The 19100-nt window shown below is 45.8% G+C and overlaps 1 protein-coding gene across 1 annotated transcript; it reads right to left on the bottom strand.

Annotated features, from left to right (window-relative positions):
* Window positions 1–703: 703 nt before the first annotated feature.
* trim2a (tripartite motif containing 2a) lies at window positions 704–18074 on the bottom strand. Its single transcript, XM_084465881.1, has 12 exons — window positions 17874–18074; window positions 11139–11317; window positions 9653–9896; window positions 8920–9071; window positions 8301–8481; window positions 5768–6509; window positions 4883–4986; window positions 4246–4413; window positions 3683–3851; window positions 3275–3345; window positions 2948–3088; window positions 704–2532 (listed from the first exon to the last, which is right to left on the bottom strand). Exons 2-12 carry the CDS (start codon window positions 11270–11272, stop codon window positions 2380–2382), a joined length of 2259 nt encoding a protein of 752 aa, XP_084322007.1. The 5' UTR covers window positions 11273–11317; window positions 17874–18074; the 3' UTR covers window positions 704–2379.
* Window positions 18075–19100: the final 1026 nt, after the last annotated feature.

Here is a 19100-nt window from a genome sequence, read left to right as displayed (position 1 = left end):
GCCTAAGTAAGTGACAACTTCCTTGGCCGTTATCTGTCAGCCAAGAACTGAGGTTAAGGAGTTCTACACTGAGCAGCCTTTCTACTTCTGATTTCTCTTTATGAGAGACTAGAATGGCAGAGTCGTCTGCAAATAAAAACAGATTGCAGTCTATGGCTGACGGCATATCATTCACATATAGCAAAAAGAAGAGGACCTAAAATACTCCCCTGGGGAACTCCACATGTTAATTTAAATGGTGAGGACAAGGTCCCTTCCACATCCACCACCTGTTCTCTTCCAACCAGGTATGACCTCACCCACTGGAGAGATGTACCAGAAAAACCCAGGGCTTTAAGTTTGTTCAAGAGGATATTAAATGCCTTTTGAAGGTCTATTAACACCATGCCACAAAAGTTCCCCTTATCCACCTCTTTCCTGATGAAGTCTGTAAGATAAAGCAGACAGGTATCTACTGGTGGTACACGTCCAATAGCATAGTTATACGGATCTGATAATCTCTGCGCTGGTAATATCTGGCATGAATGCATTACCACAGAAGGCCACCATACGTTGTTCAGTGCATTCTTTGGGATTTAGGATAATTCTGACGCCCTCTACTGGCTGTTACCCGCAAGATCACTCACTCCTGGTGATTTTCCAACTGCAACATAGCAATAATAGCTTTAAAACATAAGGTTAAACGCATACTCTGAAATCTTTCAATGGGCACTTTATTTTCATTTGGCATCACAAATAATACAAAAAAATAACTTAGGATTCTGTACAAAATGGATTACCTATACAAACTAACACACATTCTAATTGAAGTTAGAAACATACTAAGCTAATATCTCCCTTGTGAAATGGATATTCCTTGTTTATATCCTTTTTAATATACAAATTGTATGTCATCCTAGTGAACAGTGAAAAAAAAACGACAAAATATGATTCCAAGTAGTTACGGGTAATTTAGTATATAATTAATTATTATCACTGGCCTGTATTCATTACCACCTCAACAAAGTAGCAGAATGGAAACTGGCACGAAGAGTGGACAGTTAGCATTGAGTTTAGCTGTGAACTTGTGAGTTGTGTTAACAGACTGCAGAAAACATGCATCGACTCACAGACACGCACGTTAGACCAGGTCACGGTATTTAAAAGTGTGGTTTCACACTGAATAACAACCAAAATGTAATTATCTAAGTAGGCTTTAGCTTATTTATGAATGCTGTAATCCGTAACAGATTGCTATGTTCTGGGCATTGGTTTGTGTGGTGATGTTTATAGTTGAACAAACCATGCAGAGAAATGTCTCATGCTTGGAAAAAGTACCCTGTGTGTGTTGAATTTCATACAATTGAGTTATACTAAACAGGCAAGGTGTGTGAGATGACAGAACTATAAATATACACTAAATTACATTGACAACAACATGGGGAGAAAATTATTACCACATGTTGTTGTATTATTATTATCATTAATTTTCACTCTGACAATAATTACCAATTAATAATCACCACCTTCCACTCAATACAATCACATTCAGCAAGTGGTCATCAAAGATAATCTCAAATTAGTCCAGTTTTACTTCCAGTATTTACATTAAGTGATTTATCACAGTTAATCATATGAGACCAAAAACAATTAATTTTAAATGACAATTTGTTTAGCAGGATTGTTGCAATGGTTGGGAAGCATCTCAGAGAGAGAAATAAGGGAAGAGTGGTCTTGAATAGCACATTCACACGGTAAACTCTGAGAAGATGATAATCATAGTCCTCACTTCATTTTTGCCTTCGTCGGGGGTCAGGGTTCAGTGGTCAGATGTGTCGGGTGTGTTGAAGGCCTAGCAGACAGTCAGACAGATGCACAATGATGGCGTGGTTCAAAGATACGCAGGTGGAGGAGTACAGATCCAGTCATTGCTCCAAAGGTGTGTGTGGGTTTGTGTATTCCTTTGCATATATGTGTCTTTATCTGTGCATGTTTATAAGTAGAGTGTTTATTCTGCAACATTATTAAGTATTTCTTATAATGTGCTTTTAATGCTGTGGATTTCCCCTCCCCCTCTGAGTTGATGGTGGAGGTGGCGGGAGTGGGGATGGTCCTGGCTGGGGCGGAGGGGTTGGTGGAGGTGGGGGGCTGTGGATTTGGGGCGGTCGGTACGGTCGTGATGGGGCGGTGGGGTTGGCTGGGGTGGGGTTGATAGAGGTGTTGCCGCGGTGGTGGGTACGGTCGTGGCGGGGCATGGGGTGGTGGAGGTGCGGTGGTGGGTATGGTCGTGGCAGGGGGCTACTGCAGGGGGCGGGAGACCTTGAAGCAGACTGTCGTGGCAGGGGGGGGCTACTGCAGGGAGCGGTAGACCTTGAAGCAGACTGTCGTGGCAGGGGGGGGCTACTGCAGGTAGCGGTAGACCTTGAAGCAGTGGTTCCCAGAGTCAGCCACCACCACGTGTCCGTCGGAGGTGAGGGCCAGGCCCTGGGGGCCGTACAGGGGGTCCGCAGACGTGTTGATGTAGGAGAGGAAGGACCCGCTGCCGTCAAACACCTGGCAGGGAGACGGGGACATGGGGAGAGGTTTCTTGATATCTTATTTTACATTTTGTGTTGCCGATGTAAACGTACATTTTCCCTGCATACAAAGAATATCTTGAGAGAGAGAGTTGGAGGGAAACAGAAGGAGAGAGAGAGAGAGGGTGAGGGATGGAGAGAGAGAGAGAGAGAGAGAGAGAGGGTGAGGGATGGAGAGAGAGAGAGAGAGAGAGAGAGAGAAAGAGAGAGAGAGAGAGCGAGAGTTAGGGAGCAAAAAAGAGAGCCTGTGAAAATCTTTATAATCCATAAACAATGAATTTAGTATAATACTGTACAGTACAGTGTGTTTTGTCTTAAACTTGACCAATCCAATTCGTCCACTTCAAACTGTTGGGTAGAGGAAACAAAATAAACCTTTGACCCCCGCGTACCTGAATGCGGCTGTTTCCCCAGTCGGCCACGATGATGTTCCCGTTAACGTCCACCGCCACGCCGGTGGGGGCGTTGAACTGGCCGTTCCCCTCGCCGTTAGAGCCAAACTTCAGCAAGAACTCTCCCTCCGAGTTGAACACCTTGTTGTTTTCCACCCCAAGATTTTATTTATTTAAATACCAAAACAAAAAAAAATCTTTAACATTTTCAAAAACATATTAAAGAGTACAATGGTGAATTTAAGATAGGAAAAATACAGTAGATTGGTTTTGTGATGAGATTACACAGAACATCTGTTCGGAACCTCAGTATAATCTCAAACTCACCTTCACAGAGTGGTTATGAAAATCTGTTACGATGATTTCATTGTTGTGGTTGACAGCAGCAAAGTGGGGACCTGTGAGGAAAATATCAACACAATTAAGACTCAATTATAAAAATGTGTGATTAAGATTAATATTTGACCATAATAGTGAGTCTAGCACAGTATTGAATATCCAAAGCACCTTACCATAGTAATTTAGTACACCTTTAATTGGTATTTTATTCATTAATGACTAGGTAGGGTAAGGGTATATTGCAGAATTTGGCATTGAACCCAGAACCTTTCATCTGGGAGTCCAACAGCATAGATACCAGACTATCCTACCCCTGGTATGGTCATACTGGGCCGATTTACACGTGCAGCTACACCGAATGATCTGAGACCACAGTCAATTGCGCAACGCATGTACCTGCAAATTGTTTGTCTCCGTTGCCACGGGCGCCGAACTTGGTCACCAGCTTTCCGGTGGGCTGGAAGATGAATACGCAGCAGGCCTTGTTGTCCACCACGATGATGTGTCCGTTCCTGTCTGCTGACACGCCCTTAGGACCCATCAGCTTCCCTGAGCCCAGCTTAGTCTGGGGGGAGGAAGAAGAAGAAGAGGTTTGACCGGTCCAATGGAACTGGGTTGTTGTCATGATCATGAGTTTGATTAGGGTAAGATGTTGGTCTTTTTATATGGTTATAGTGACTGGATTTAGTAGTAAATATTACTTTTTAAGTTTAAATTGATTTGGTCACACCGCTTGAAGAAAGATAAGAAAGATCTTATATCAAAGTGATCTTTACTGTTGACATCCAAAGTTGAATTTGCTCTATTGGTATAGAGACAACTTAATAAATAAAACTTGGTAAGGTATTCAGGATTTCCCTAGTTAAGCCTCCTTCATCATTCTGCTCTGAGCGTATATCGACCTAGATGCTAGCTTGGTATCCTAATATAACACTGATTGGCAGGCCTGCTCTGCTCACCTTAAATTTCCCCTCGCTGGAGAAGATGCTGACCCACTTGTTGTCATAGTCAGCGACGATGATGTCTCCGTTGGGATGCACGGCCACGCCCGTCGGCCGCTGCATCTGGCCGGGGGTCCGCCCCCGGATGCCAAAGCGGCTCTTAAACTGCCCGTCGTTAGAGAAGATCTGGGACAGGCAGGGACAGACAGCAGACAACAGACAATCTATAACGTGCCATCCCAAAGCAGAGTGTACTCTGGCCCTTGTTAAGAGAAGATGTAGGACACACAGGGAGAAACAGCAGACAATCTAAACCAAGCAATCCCAAAACAAAGTTTACACTGCCCATCGTTAGAGAAAATCTGGGGCAGAGTTTTCTTTAATCAAGATACTATCTTTAACATCCAATCCCAAATACAGCTTTCAAACTGGCCATCGTAAGATAAATCTGAAATAGGATAATAAAGGAATAACAAAAGCCTCAACCTGCCAACACATCTGGAGATAGAGAAGGGTGGAAAAACCTCTTGTTTACTCTGAGGTTCTACACGGTACACGTCCGTGGATATGACACGGGTCTGTTCTAGGTGCCGGTAAGCATTGGATTTTTGAGCCCAGAGAGCCATCGCTTTACGAGAGGGGCTGCCGTGTTTACCTGTACACACTGGTTGTTGCTGTCTGCGATGAGAACCTTCCCCTGCGACGAGGCGGTGACTCCCTGTAGATTAGTGAACTCCCCCTTGTTCCTCCCTTTGGTACCTGGAGGACAGGAAGCACAACAGTGACTCACCGCCTGCCAGTGGGAGCTGAGGACGGTCGGCTAGTCTCTCACTAGGGGACTCCATCCGTATCAAACCACAAAGACTTTTTTTCTCCCAGATACTAATTTCCTCCTTTTCACTGCAGCCATCACTTATGATAATGACTTGAAACTATCTGAAGATAATCGAAAAATAGATAATAATAGAATTGAGCCGCAGCTTTGAGCGGTTGGCTATATGAGTGCTTTTCTGGTCACTTCCTCTCCACCTCATGCCCTCTGCACCGGAGCTGGACTCATTATAATCCCTCCATGGTTCTCCACAGACCGACCGGGATTCCGAGAGCAGAACTTCCTGGGTTGCTTTAGGGCCGTGTGTGGATGTTATGAAGGAATCAGTAATTATATAACCAAAGTAACGGACGCATTGAAAGAAACAGACTGTTTAACATCAGTCCTCCGATTATCTAAGATTATCTAAGATTACAAAGTCACCAGTTTGAAGGTAATCCAAATGGAGACGTTTTCTCCTTCTGAACAGGCGGGAACGGTTGTACAAGACCATTGCCAAAACCACCTCAGGAGGGCGCTGTTCGCTACACACTACTTTAGCCCGACTAAAGAGACCGATTCTCCCACAGAGTCACGTCAGTTGCCATTGTGTCAACAGAGAGTCGGGACGGCGGTGACCATGTTGGGCCTTTCGTGCATTAAACAGATTATTTATCTTAAACCCAGACACGGTCGAAAGTCAACGAAGGAGCCTAAAGTGGGAGCTACCGATCCTGTAGATGAGGTCGTCCTCGATGGGGTTCTCTTTCCTCTTGCCCGTGCTGTACATGCTGGCCGGCCTCTTGATGGCCTTCTGCTTGACGTGCCCGCTGCCGGGGGACTTGAGCCGGCTCTTGGCCCCCTCCGACGAGGGCGAGATGTCTATGGCCTTCACCGCCTTGATCTTGAAGGGGCTCCCCTTGATGTGCTGGTCGTACAGGCGCAGCGACAGCGTCAGGCTGCCCTCCTTGGACGCCCGGTAGGAATACTCGTACGTGCCGTTCTTATTGTCCACGATCTCGCCCGCTTCCACGCCGCCGCCGTCCCCCGGCGTCACCGCCGCGGCACTGACGTCGGCGGCCAGGGTGGCGTTGCCCGTCTTGCAGAGCTCGCCGTCCTTGTCCTTGGTGGTGACGGTGATGGAGGTGGCCACGCCCACGGCGCACTGCCGCAGCCCCTCGCCCGTGGCCACCGTCTGGGAGGCCACGGCGCTGGTGGTGGCGATGCTGCCCAGGTTGTGGATGGACTTGCGCAGGCCGTCCGTCTCGGCCTTGAAGTCCAGCTGGTGGTTCTCGGCGGGCCGCAGGGGCAGCTCCCGGTGGGCCAGGCCGGCCAGGCGCTCGCTCATCTGCTTGTGGACCAGCAGCACTTCGGCCTCGCTGCCGTGGCTCAGGGCCTGCTCGGTGAAGTTGCAGCTGCTGTGGATGCCCTCCTGGCCCTGCATCAGCGTGTCCAGCTGGGCCTGGAGAACCTGGAGAGGGGACACCACGGGACAACGTTCACGCGCGGTCAGACTTGGGCTTTTGGTGCTTTGTTGTTTTTTTCCAAGAGCTGTTCTTTTTCCGTGTGTTTGTACAGTGTTTCGTGTCGGCAGTGTGTTGGGGACTTTCCTGTGCTCTTTTGCCTTGCATGAACTGCACTAAACAAACAAAGCTGTTATAGAGCTAACGATGTGTGCGTGTGTGCATGTGGTTGTGTGTTTATATATAAAAATATATACACATATATTAACACAATGACACGTAGCGTGTATACTTATTGTCAGTGCAAAATCTTTGAATCTATTTAGGTAATGACACAGATTAAAAAAACGGCTTACACTTATGTGACAATTTATATAAAAGGCCACCATCACAGCTTTAATGACGAAAAACAAGGACTTTTAAATTCAACACTGAATTCATAACTCAATATTATTTCAAAGCATCAAAGCCTCTCTGTTATGCCATGACCTCAGACCCACATCCACAGGGCAGTGTACGGCCGTTTTAGAATCGCTGACAAAAATACTTAAATGAATTAAAACGCAGCCATTTCAACAGAGAAAGCACATGTGTTCCCTTCCAAGGACCAATGCTCCTCCAGCATAGCTGAGTGCTGAGCTCACCACACCCCCCATGACATCATCCTCACAGCACAGCACCGACTCACCTTCATCTCGCTGTCACACTCCTCTTCCTCTTCCCTGACCAGAGAGGCCATCCTTCTGCGATGCCTTAACCTCCCTTTCTAACTTCGAACCCTCTCCCGCACCTCTTCACGTTTGCCTTGACACCTCCAGTAACAACTGTAGCAGCTGTTTGCTGATAAAAAGCAAACGATAGCAAACGACAGGCTGTGTACAGTTGGGCGGTTTCCAGATGAGGAGGAGGAGGACGCCGTGACTACTGTAAAACAAATCTAGCCTCCGTGTGCGCGACACACCCTGAAGGCCAGAAGCCTGATTATCTGGTATAAATGTATAAATCTGTATAAATCAAACCCTTCAGTCTGTAGCTCCATCTGGATCCTGCCGTCCTTTTCGGCTGCACTGACTGACAAAGTCCAGAGGAAGAAGAAGATAATGATGATGATAATCATACAGATAAGGCTGAGCCGGCTCCCTGACAAGCCTCCATTGAAGCCCACTGACAGCGAGAGTGTGCGAGCGCGTGTGTGTGAGTGAGTCTAGGCCAGTGAAGGGTAAATCATTAGTAGACCATGTGATCATGAGGTCTCCTGGGAGGGGGGGGGCGGGTTGGGTTCCCATAGCGCGGGGCTGAGCGATTGGTTCTCCGCACTAAGCTTCCTGTCTGTCTGCCCCCACCCCCACCCCCACCCCTTCTTCCTCCTCCTCCTCCTCTACCTCCTCGGGCCCCGCCCAGATTCATGATTTATTTACTCCTGCTATCAGGCAAACTGCTGTCTCTGCATCTCTAAGTGTAAACCAAAGCAAGAACCACTAAATCTGTGACATATGGCATATTGCGACTTCCTGAGTTCACTATTTTGTTGTCGCTGATGGAGGCACCATGATGGTGAGGTCTGTCTTTAATGATATTTACAATCCATCTACTCATGAGCAATAAGTTATTATTAGGAGACGCCTTTATCCAAACATACTTACAGTGAATACAGGTCATTGAGGAAGTACTTACTAATAACAGTAATTATTATTATTTCCATGCTGAGATACAACCTATATAAAGGCTAGGGAGATTCCTCCTGGGCTGATTTGAACACTCAGGTCGTTCCTGTACTTAGTACTCTGTCCATGTCTCACCTTCTGCTTCAGACCAAAGTTCACCTCCAGCTCCATGAGGAGGACACTCTTGCGCACGTTGAGGGTCTTCTGCAGGTCGTCAAAGGTGTTGTGGATGTCATCCTCGATGGAGCTCTTCTGATTGGTCAGTTTCTGCAGGATCTCAGTCAGCATCAGCAGGGCCGAGTCGATCTCTGGCAGGCTGGGAGAGAGAGAGAGAAAGGGAGGGGGAGAGAAAGACAAAGAGGGATAGAGAGAGAGAGAGAGCGAGAGAGAGAGAGAGAGAGAGAGAGAGAGAGAGAGAGCGAGAGTGGGAGGATTAAGCACTGCACAGTGTTATGGTACCGAAAATAGACGAGAAGAGAAGAGAGGATTATGGAATTCTTTTCACATTAAGGTCAACATAGGTGACATGAGAATATGAAGATTTGTATGATTCCTGGAGTGTTGTGCATCAGGTGCAGTTTCACAGGTAATTCCATGTTGTACACACGCGATCAGGGTCATCATGACCAGCCCATAAAAGCTTATAAAACCACCTCTGCTTTCCTTATCCAAACATCAACTCAGGGACTGATCCTGAGACTTCCAGACCCCATGCACGCTCCGCTCTGAACCCGGTTTCCCCCCCTGGTCTCACCTCTTCTTCACGGAGTCCAGCTGGTCCTGCAGCGAGGCCTTGTGCTGCTCCACCACGTCCTTCAGGGGCACGGTGGGGTGCTCGGCATGCCCCCCGCTGGCACACTCCTCACACATGGCCGTCTCACACGACGGGCAGTAGAACTCCATCATCTGGAGGAGAGAACATGCAGGGAGACAGGAGCTTGGTCTCACACCCATTGTTGGGACTATTCATTGATGTTTGTGTGTGTGTGTCAGGGATTCTGTGTGTGTATGTGTGTGTGTGTGTGTGTGTTCATTCGACCGATCACATTTGGAAACAGAGTACACTTTGATGAACGCTTCAGCTAAAAGACACTTCTGTGCATCTTCCCGGAATGCACAGGATGTGCAAAGAAAAGAAAAAGGAGAGAGAGAAGGATCGATAAAGACATAAAATAGGCTGTCAACAAACGAGAGAGGGAGACAGAGAAAAGATGGAGAGGGAGAAAGAGAGAGGGACACACACACACACACACACACACACACACACATCCTTAAGGAGAGACTTGTAGAAAGCGAAAGAGAGCCAGACAGAGAGATATGGAAAAGGATGGAGATTGAGAGAAAGACAGAAAGAGAGTTAAAGAGAGAGAGAGATGGAGAGAGAGAGAGAGAGAGAGAGAGAGAGAGAGAGAGAAATCCAGAGACAGACACAGAGACAAAGGAGAGAGAGGGAGAGAGAGAGAGCGAGAGAGAGTTAGCCTCCATACATTTCCTCCATGGTTGGGGCAGGACAGCAGCTGGCCTGTGGCCCCCACGGCGGCTGGTCTGAGGTGGGGCGCGGGGGCCTCGGGGCTGCAGGCGTCCCGGGGCCTCTGCAGCACGTCCATCAGGTTGGTGATGAAGAAGTTGCCCTGCAGCGCCGACACACCCTTCTCCGGCAGGATGGAGGTCTGCCGGCACACGGGGCAGGACAGGGTCAGGCTGTGCACGGGGATGTAGTTCTGCAGGCACCTGGGAGGCAGGGGGCGGGGGGGGAGAGTGGGAGGGGGTGGGGGGGGGGGGGAGAGATCAGGGGGAGAGCAGGGGGTGACCAGGGGAGACATGGATAGGAGAGGATTATCCTGGAGCGTTTGTAGGTCTTTTTCCCTGCAATGCTAGAGACGGTAAACTTGGCAGGTGTAGATAGAATGGCTGGTGGAGAAATGAAACAATGTGTTGCCACGGCAATGCTTGTAAATGACTCCTGCATACTGCAAGGTCACTCAATAAACACTTAAACACAACCACAACTTCTAGGAGCTGTTGAAGAGAAAGGTGTTTTCAAATACATTTAAATACAAAAATCTTATGTGGGGCACAGACTAATGCACACAAATCACAGATGTATGTATGGACCTACATTTTTGTAGTTATTATGGTAAATAAATGCACAATTTCAGTTTGACTTTGTACATATGGCCTTGGCAACTGAATAATCACAATCAGTTGCTTGTGTCTGTAATCAGAATTCAGACAGAAGAGACAGCAGAGACGGGAACAAACCTTATCTCATTGTCCTTTCAGAGACAAACAGCATATATTAGAGCTTGTGACAGGATGACACAATAACGCACACTCTTATGAAGCAGCTTCCACACAATCTCCACTATGACTGCTGCTGCCTGTTTTTGCCTTTGAGTGATAACGAACTGGAACAGTGATATGTGATTCGGCTGCTAACAGCTGTTTACAAAACTGATCAAATATCATGTTGCAAGGATTTTTATATACAGTATGTTGTGATAGCATCGCGACCTGGGACAGTTTTACCGTTTACATTACTGTGGGCTGAGTCATTAAATATAATGACTAGGTGAAATATAGTCTCTGTGGAGAGCGTCCTCTTGTTGAACTTTAGAGGGAAGTTATGACTCTGGGCTTAGTTGAGAAGTTGCATCCCAGTTCTCGTTTAATATTTCACAGTAGAAAAGTACAGTTTTATCTGTTTAGACACCCCTTTTATCTCCCAATGTCGCCAACACAGGGCTAGTTAACAATTGCAGTATTTAAGTACAAAATTTACTTGATCATTAGTATGCTTGAAGACAAAAAATGGGTATACTGCATCTCACAATCTCAAGATAATTTGATTGTATTGCTTATTTTCCTGCACAAAATATGTTGGATCCTGGGTCCAAAAGTAGTGACCTATATATAAAATATTCCGCCTGCATAGACGCAAGTATACTTAATCCATATAGCGGATCCACCTACCTCTCACAGAAGGTGTGCAGGCAGGGCAGGACCTTGGGGTTCTCGTAGCGGTCCAGACATATGCTGCAGATCAGGAACTGTTTGTCAATCTGGCGCACCACAGGGCTGGGAATAGTGGAGCCGTCACTGGCCATCCTAATGCTCTGGCATAGGAGTGCTCCTTCCTCTGGCCCAGCACCCTGCAGAGAGACACACCCAAAACTCACATGAGAAGTGATTCAAAGGGGGGCAGGAAGGTGGAGTCGTCGGGGCGTATGAAAGGTTCTGGGTTCAAACCCAGAAGTTATCCTTCAGCGGGATGCGAAACACCCAGTGAGCAAGTGTGGAGAGAGAGGGGGGGGGAGGCGGTGAAAGGTCAAAAGGTCAACTTCAAATGTATTCATCTTACCGAGATAGGAAACCCTTAAGTTGCATAGAAACAGCAACGAAGGCCATCTTAAACTTAAACCTGGAAGCTGATTTACATCCTGGACAATGCAAACTTATAATGAGGACCTGAGACCTTGAGGCAACTCTGGTAGTATCATGACCACTCTCTTTTCGTACAATAAACCACTACAATATGTCACCTTTTGTTTTAACCTTGGAACAGACGAAAACTGTAAACGTGGTGAGAGATAGAACAGGGGTAAAGGCTCAGACGAAGCAAAACTTAATGAAATCAGCTAAACTAGAATGCAAACAGGGTGTTTCCTTGAACTGAAACGTTATTATTCATTGAAAAAACCACAACAATAGCAGTGTTGTTGTGCTGGCACGGAGGTCTGTTTGGCGAAGGCTACGACCTTGGAGACCGGAGAAGGCAGTTTGCAAAGCCGGGTGTATTTTATGTGCAGGTAGTGCTGCACATGCAAAGATGTGTGTGATCAAAGAGCAGTCGTCTGCACTAACCACAGAGCACTCACAGCCATTCATATTTAATGGGGGAAGTGAACGCCTACACGCTTGTGGTTGCTCCAGTATCTCCAGCATCAAACACAACACACACAATTCAAGTCAACCTTTACGACTTTAAAACAAATCCATGATATTACTGCGGATCAACAATGAAATGGGCGCTAAACTAATGTCACATGTAACACAAGTGTAGTGGTCCTGGAGAAAGTGACTGTAATAATCATACACTGTGTAAAACATGGATTAAAGCTACTGTGGCAGCCAAACCACTGATTTTAAAAAGAATCGTCCACTCTTTCCTGCGCTCTGGTCCATTGGGCAGCTTTTCATCAAATGTGTAGTTGTTTTGTCTTCATATTGTCATGGCTCTAGGTCATGATTCTATGTCCATAACATGCGGCTCAATTTAAAATGCACCCATGGGTCAAATAAGTCTTAAATTAGTGGAGCTGAGATGAGAAAAGCAGTGGGTCAACAGGGAAAGTGTGTCAGTGATCTCTGCTTCATGTTCTAGTGGGAGGAAGAAGGCCACCTCTATACCGCATTAACCAAAGAACAATATGCAGGGAAACAGACCTTTCAAAGCCCCCTTTATACCTTATAGGCTCACCAAAGCTTTAATTTCTTTCTTTCCTGATTATTTATGTCAGTCCTGAACATTTTCTTTCTTTCTTTCTTTCTTTCTTTCTTTCTTTCTTTCCTTCCTTCCTTCCTTGCTTCCTTCCTTCGTTCATTCATTCCTTTCTCAACCTGCAAAATTGAGGCAACGTCTGACGAGGACCTTAGCAAACTTCATTTTGGATAAATGATTATGTCACTTAAACATATTTTTAAATCAATGTTAGCTCTATGGAATCATTACTTAATTACCCCAAACATAATCAAAACAACAACAGATGACATCAGCTGTACAAAAGCATGTGCACAGACACAAACAACCTCCTAATTGCATCAATAAGTGAACAACCCCCCCCACCCCCCAGACTAGGCTAGGTAAGCAGGGGATTTGGAAATATGGATTAAACAGCTGTCCATCCTGCAGTCAGCTGCAGCAGCACAACAGAAGCCCTGTCCCGATGGCAGAGAGGACGCACCAGTCACAGACTGCTCCTCGCTTACATAACCACATCAGTGCTGGCAGAGCTCCACCGTTCCCGCTGAGCTGCCAGACCATGCACTACGCAGTATGCACTACTGCTCGGAATATCACTGAGCATCACAGAGTCAACAACGACATCACACCCAAGCTTGCTATGAGCTATGTGGCATTTGGCTAACATTTGAAAGAGGATATAAAAAGCAGCCATACATGTAAACACAACATGTTACTTAGTAAACATGACCTAGCCAAAAGCCAACCAAACAATAAAGTGTCGCAACAGCTCCAATGTGTGTCTGAGCACCAAGATGACAGCCGTCATCCCTCACACCTTACGACTGAGTCACACTGAGCAGCACCATGACTACTAGTAAACCAGACAGTACCTTGCAATGAAGGCTCTCTCCTGCATCCGTCGGTCATCTACGAGTCACGCTACGACAGATTGACTCACTGCATGGTGCTCTCCTCTAACTCCAGTAAGAATCCACCGGAAAGGAGAGTTTGTGTGTGTGTGTTACAGAGAGAGTGCATGCAAGGAAAAGTGGAGAGGGATGATGATTTGACTGGAACTAGCCTTCGGCCAATCAACTGGCCTGACATCACCCTCTTCATCCCTCCCCTCCTTTTGCATTTCTAATTCTCATTTCCTTTAAACTCTCTCTCTATTTCCCATCTCTTGCTCTCTCCCTGCCTCGCTCGCTTGCTCTCTGTCTATAGTAAGTGCTTTCTCACTGCAGCACTCACTGAGCGTGTGCGGCACAGTGAGTATGTGAAGCGGTATTGGCCGATCCGCCGTGATGCAACAAATAGGAAGCAGTGTGGTCGTCATGGATCCCCCATGCAGCCAATAGGGATGAAGTCAAAACACTCTCTCACTCTATCTTTCCCTTGCGCTCTGCCTCTATCTCTCTCGCTCCCACACTCTCTCTGAATATGCCTACACTCCTACCAGAGCATTCTGTGTATGGCAAAGTCTGCTGAGTCATAGGACAGAGAAAAAAATTGAACTGCTTTAGAAAGAGAGAGAGTGGGAGAGGGGGAGGGAGAGAATGAAACAGAGAAAGAGACAGTGAGACAAGGAGACAGAGAGAGAGACTAACAGGGAGGGAGGCAGGGAGGGAAATAGGGAATCAGAGAGGGAGACAGGAGAATCGAGACAGAGACAGAGACAGGGGAAAGAGAGAGAGAGAGAGAGACAGATAGTTTGCATCTGTATAACTCAAGGACGCTTATTTTATCCATGAAAACATGTAGCAATGTGCGTGCAACAAGTGCACATGACCGCGCCGTAACCTTTCTCCACGACAGCAGCAGCAGTGTCTGGCTGATCGAACGTACCCCTCTTCCCCAGCCAGCGGTGCCAGTTAAGAGCTGTGACTGTCTGTAGCCAGACAGATTACATGGGGCATGTTGTGACACATGACCGCAGATGACATGATGTGTGTCTGGCAGCTGATTCTGGCTTGGCCTGGCATGGACCCTATCTGGGACATGTGGATGTTGGAGGAAATAGATTGCTGCTGCTGTGAGCAGCTATTTAGCGTGTAGGTTATTTAGCTGTATGCAAGGTGTTGCTTCATGACATAACCCAGTTTAGGATATATAGATGTGGTTTCCATTTTGGCATTAGATGTTGCTACACAACCAAGGTTATCAAAGCCAACAAGTGGAGAACAGACTAGCTATAGGAATTAGGATGATCAGGTTGTTGTTGTTTTTTTGTATACATTTCTATGTATGAATATCTCTTTATTGTTTTTATTTTGGATTTTGACACAGTATACCTCAATCTACTGTTGATTGTTCCAATACAAAATGGATAGTCTGAAAAGAATACCATGAAGCGCAAATAGACTCAACTCGCATTGAGCTTAGCTTAACGCTCTACCATTTTTGTCACGCTCAAATCAATACAGACGCCTCCTTTATTTTTAGAGCATCAAAGTGAAACGCTAAACTTAAACGATCTCAATGGACCCGTTCCACTTGGTGCCTCCTTGTTGTGTCTGTGAAAACAGACTCAGTGTTCACTCCCAGGGGCTGATGCGATGACACAGAGCAAGAGGGGGAAGGTATATGGACCAGATTGGATAGCAGGGGATCAGGGAATCGAAGGTAAATCCACTGATTTCTGAAACGTCGCTGTAAGTATGAAGCACTGAATACAAACTGAGGCTATTCAGAGTTGTAACTTTTTTTCTGTACTAAGTGTGAGTTCTGAGTGAAATATTTGTCCAAATATGTTTTTTCATCTATAAAGATCTGGTTATGATTGAATGTCATTCATTTTAACGACATACAGAATACGAAAAGGAACAGAGTTCATGTTCCTGTGGTCACATATTTGAACCTCCCAGTTCAATGCGGGTGGTCGTCCATGGCAACTCAAAGGCTGTTCCAGTGATCTCATCCCGGCCTCGATGAGAGCATTCTACTCTAGAGGAGGGGGGGCGGGGGGGGATCCCTTTACTGGACCACTGTAACTATAGTGGCAGAGGGAGAAACATGGCCATTGACCAATTATTTAAGCTATTTGTTCAATTTTAGGACATAAAGTGTAAAGTGTACAATATGTATTATGACACACATTGTAACACTTATAACACAGCCATAATGCTAACCAGCCAAATTCAAGTGAAAAACTAAAAATTAAAATCGAATAGCTTATTTCCTTTTTGCTAATTTCCTGTTTGTCAGCTTTCTTGACAAACACAGCCGACAACCTCAAACAATGTTTGGTATTCATGGACCGCTTCAAAACACATAAACGATCATTATCAATACACATTTTGAAAACCCTGTGGCACTAAAACACAAGGCGACAGACTCTCTGAACAGTAAAGGCGTACAGTAGCAGTCTGTCTACACAGGGCCCACAGCAGCAGCCCTAATGAAACAGCCATTCTGACGTGATGCTCCAATGAGTCACAATCACTGACACACTGGGAGTACGACTGTGTTGTCATGGTGTTTCTATTTTGCTTAGTGTTTGTTTCGTTTTGTTATTTGGGATGAAGATAACTTTTTTGTCCGCAGAATGAACTGAAAAAAGTGTTACTGTGTGTGTGTGTGTGTGTGTGTGTGCGTGTGCGTGTGCGTGTGCGTGTGTGTGTGTGTGTGTGTGTGTGTGTGTGTGTGTGTTTAGGCTGGTGAATGCTTTGTAATGTTTATGTTGGCATAGTGGTGGACAGATCGCAATACAAGGTTCCCCCGCCATTCTCTTCCTCTCAGCGCTTTCTAGAGTACTGACATCAGCTATTCTCTCTCTCCCACTCTCTCTCTCTCCAACTCTCTCCCTCCCTCTCTCCCTCCCTCTCTCTCTCCTTTCCTCTCTCTCTCTCCCCGACTCTCTCCCTCCCTCCCTCTCTTTCTGTACAAAATGTCATGTCATCCTGACAAATGATGATGCAGGCTAAGGGGCCAGCCTCCCCCCCTCCCCAAATCCGCCCCACACTCACACACACACTTTGAAAAGTGAAAAAGATACAAAACTCTTTTTTCGATATGATGACCAATAACAAACTATATATATATATATATATATATATATATGCTGTTGTTAGCAATGTGTGTAGCACTAGGTGGTTTTCTGCTATAAGCTAAATGTAAATATTAGCTTTTTAGCAGACACTTTTGTCCTAAGTACCTTACTGTGAAGTGATTCAGGTACATGTCAGTAAGGAGCAGGCACTGTAAGGGCATCTTGCTCAAGGATGCCAACGGGTAGACTGTGGACACTGGGAATCAAACCCGGTAGGCTATGTTTCGGCCAGGGGACGAACACCATAGCCACTGCCCTGCATCTCCAGGCAACACTAGACACAGTGTCAAGTCATCTCAACCCTAGCTACAGCAGCCAGACACTTTAGAGGAAGTTACGAACACAGACACTGGATTCATTACTGTGTCACACAGAGAGTATCGAGCCATACGTCTGTACTTTCTGGAAAAAAAAAATAGAAATTGAGAGTAAACTATGTTTGCACATGCTTACACTAGACCTAAGAATAGTCTGCAGGCCTGATGTGCACGTCAGTACAGCTGTCGTAGCAGAATCCAGTGAAAGGTAAACATTATTGTGGGTTTTCCATCAAAGTCTACTTCCAATGTAAACAGATATATTAGAATACTGACCTCACAAATATATTTACACTGTGGCTTAAGAATCGTTGAGTGGAAACCAAAAGCAAAACAAAGCTGTCCAGAGTAAAAAGAATACATGATGTTACAGTAAAGTAAGCATTATATGTATGTATATATATATATATATGTTATATATATATGTAAGAAGGAGCCATGATCCAACTCAATGAGGTGTTATGCTATGTTATTATAATTCTAGGCGGAATTTTGCTGTAATAAATGCAGACAGCAAACACTACGTTTTATTACCAAGATTTATGGTAACAATAATGAGCTGTTCCACCAGCGACCCGTAGAAGGGTCTAGTAACAAAGGACAGATGAAATAACACTATTCAAATTTCAATGGACTTGGATGTTAAGAGTAGGGAGAAGAATTTCCCTACAGAGGAAAATACTTTTCCTGATGGAGTGATGCAGCATAAAAGGATGCACCAAGTACAACCAGTGTTGCTTGTATACATACTAATTAGAGTAGTCATTGAAACAATGACACGTGCACACACACACACACACACACACACACAAATCCACCCCCCCCCCCCCCCACACACACACACACAAATGTTTTTAAATGACAAACATCGCACTTACTTCAACTCCATGGCTGTTGTTTCCTCAAGCTCTCGTGAATTCAACAACAACAACAACAATAACAACAACACACACTGGCACCTAATCCTTCTGTCACACCCTCTCTGAGGCTGTGTGTTTGTGTCTGTGTGTTTGAGCTGCGGTAAGACGGTTGTGGGTGTGTGTGTGTGTGTGTGTGTGTGTGTGTGTGTGTGTGTGTGTGGCTGTTGTGTGTGTGTGTGTGTGTGTGTGTGTGTGTGTGTGTGTGTGTGTGTGTGTGTGTGTGTGTGTGTGTGTGTGCGTGTGTGTGTGGGAGAGAGAGAGAGAGCTGCACTGGGTCAAGGCATGGGGGGAGGGCACTCAGTGGCAGAGGGAAGAGCTCTAGCCAATCACAGAACTATGGGGGTGGAGCCAGTGGGGTTCCCTGTATGCGCTTAGTGTTTAACCCCTCCCTCCCCCTTGTGAAGGACACAGGCCAGCATGGACTAGCAGATATAGAGGAGCAGAGATAAGAGGAGCTGAGGAAGAGAGATATTACCAGAGGGAGGGGGGTATAGACAGGGGAAATACCAGCAGTGCCCTGGAGCTTATTACTTCAGTGGCACTTCAGCGTGTGTGCTGCCGCATCTCGATGCTTTTCAGGCATGGTTTGTGTCTACACACAGTCTGTTCAACGGAAAATATGGATTAAACGCGTGAAGCTTGTGTTCCTTTTGAAATCATGATAATTGCGCATTTGAAGAGGATGGAAGATTGCCAAGTGCTGCAGGCTGACAGTAAAATGGAAACCCTTATGAATCAAATGCACAAAACGTGTCCATGATTGCCCCTTCAAAGATAATTACAGATTGCCAACTGTCCAAACCGCAGTAAGTGGCACATTGATTCAAAATAAATGATGTCACTGTCGGGGGAAAATGAGAGAGACTTCAGAGCCAGAAATCTGTTTCTCATAAGATGTTCATCTGCACAAGGATCAGGTTTTTAAACCAACACCGCCTCTGACTCGTTCACTTTTGTGAAAGTTTAGCTTTCTAGCTCACTCATTCAGCCATTTGTCCATTTTAACAACAATCTCCATGATAGGAAACAAAAACATATCACACTATTCCCAGACGGGAAACCAAACCAAAACTCTCTCGCTGTACAAAGAGTAGACTAATCTATATAGCAGCTGGAAGGTCAAATCGTACATATTCACACTTATCTCTGTCAAACTTGCCCGTGGCACTTTGAAACCTAGAAGCA

The sequence above is a fragment of the Micromesistius poutassou genome (genome assembly GCF_964030765.1).
Source record: "Micromesistius poutassou genome assembly, chromosome: 3".
Lineage (NCBI taxonomy): Eukaryota > Metazoa > Chordata > Actinopteri > Gadiformes > Gadidae > Micromesistius > Micromesistius poutassou.
Note: the sequence above shows the minus strand (reverse complement) of the source record. Positions and strands in the feature narration are given on the sequence as shown.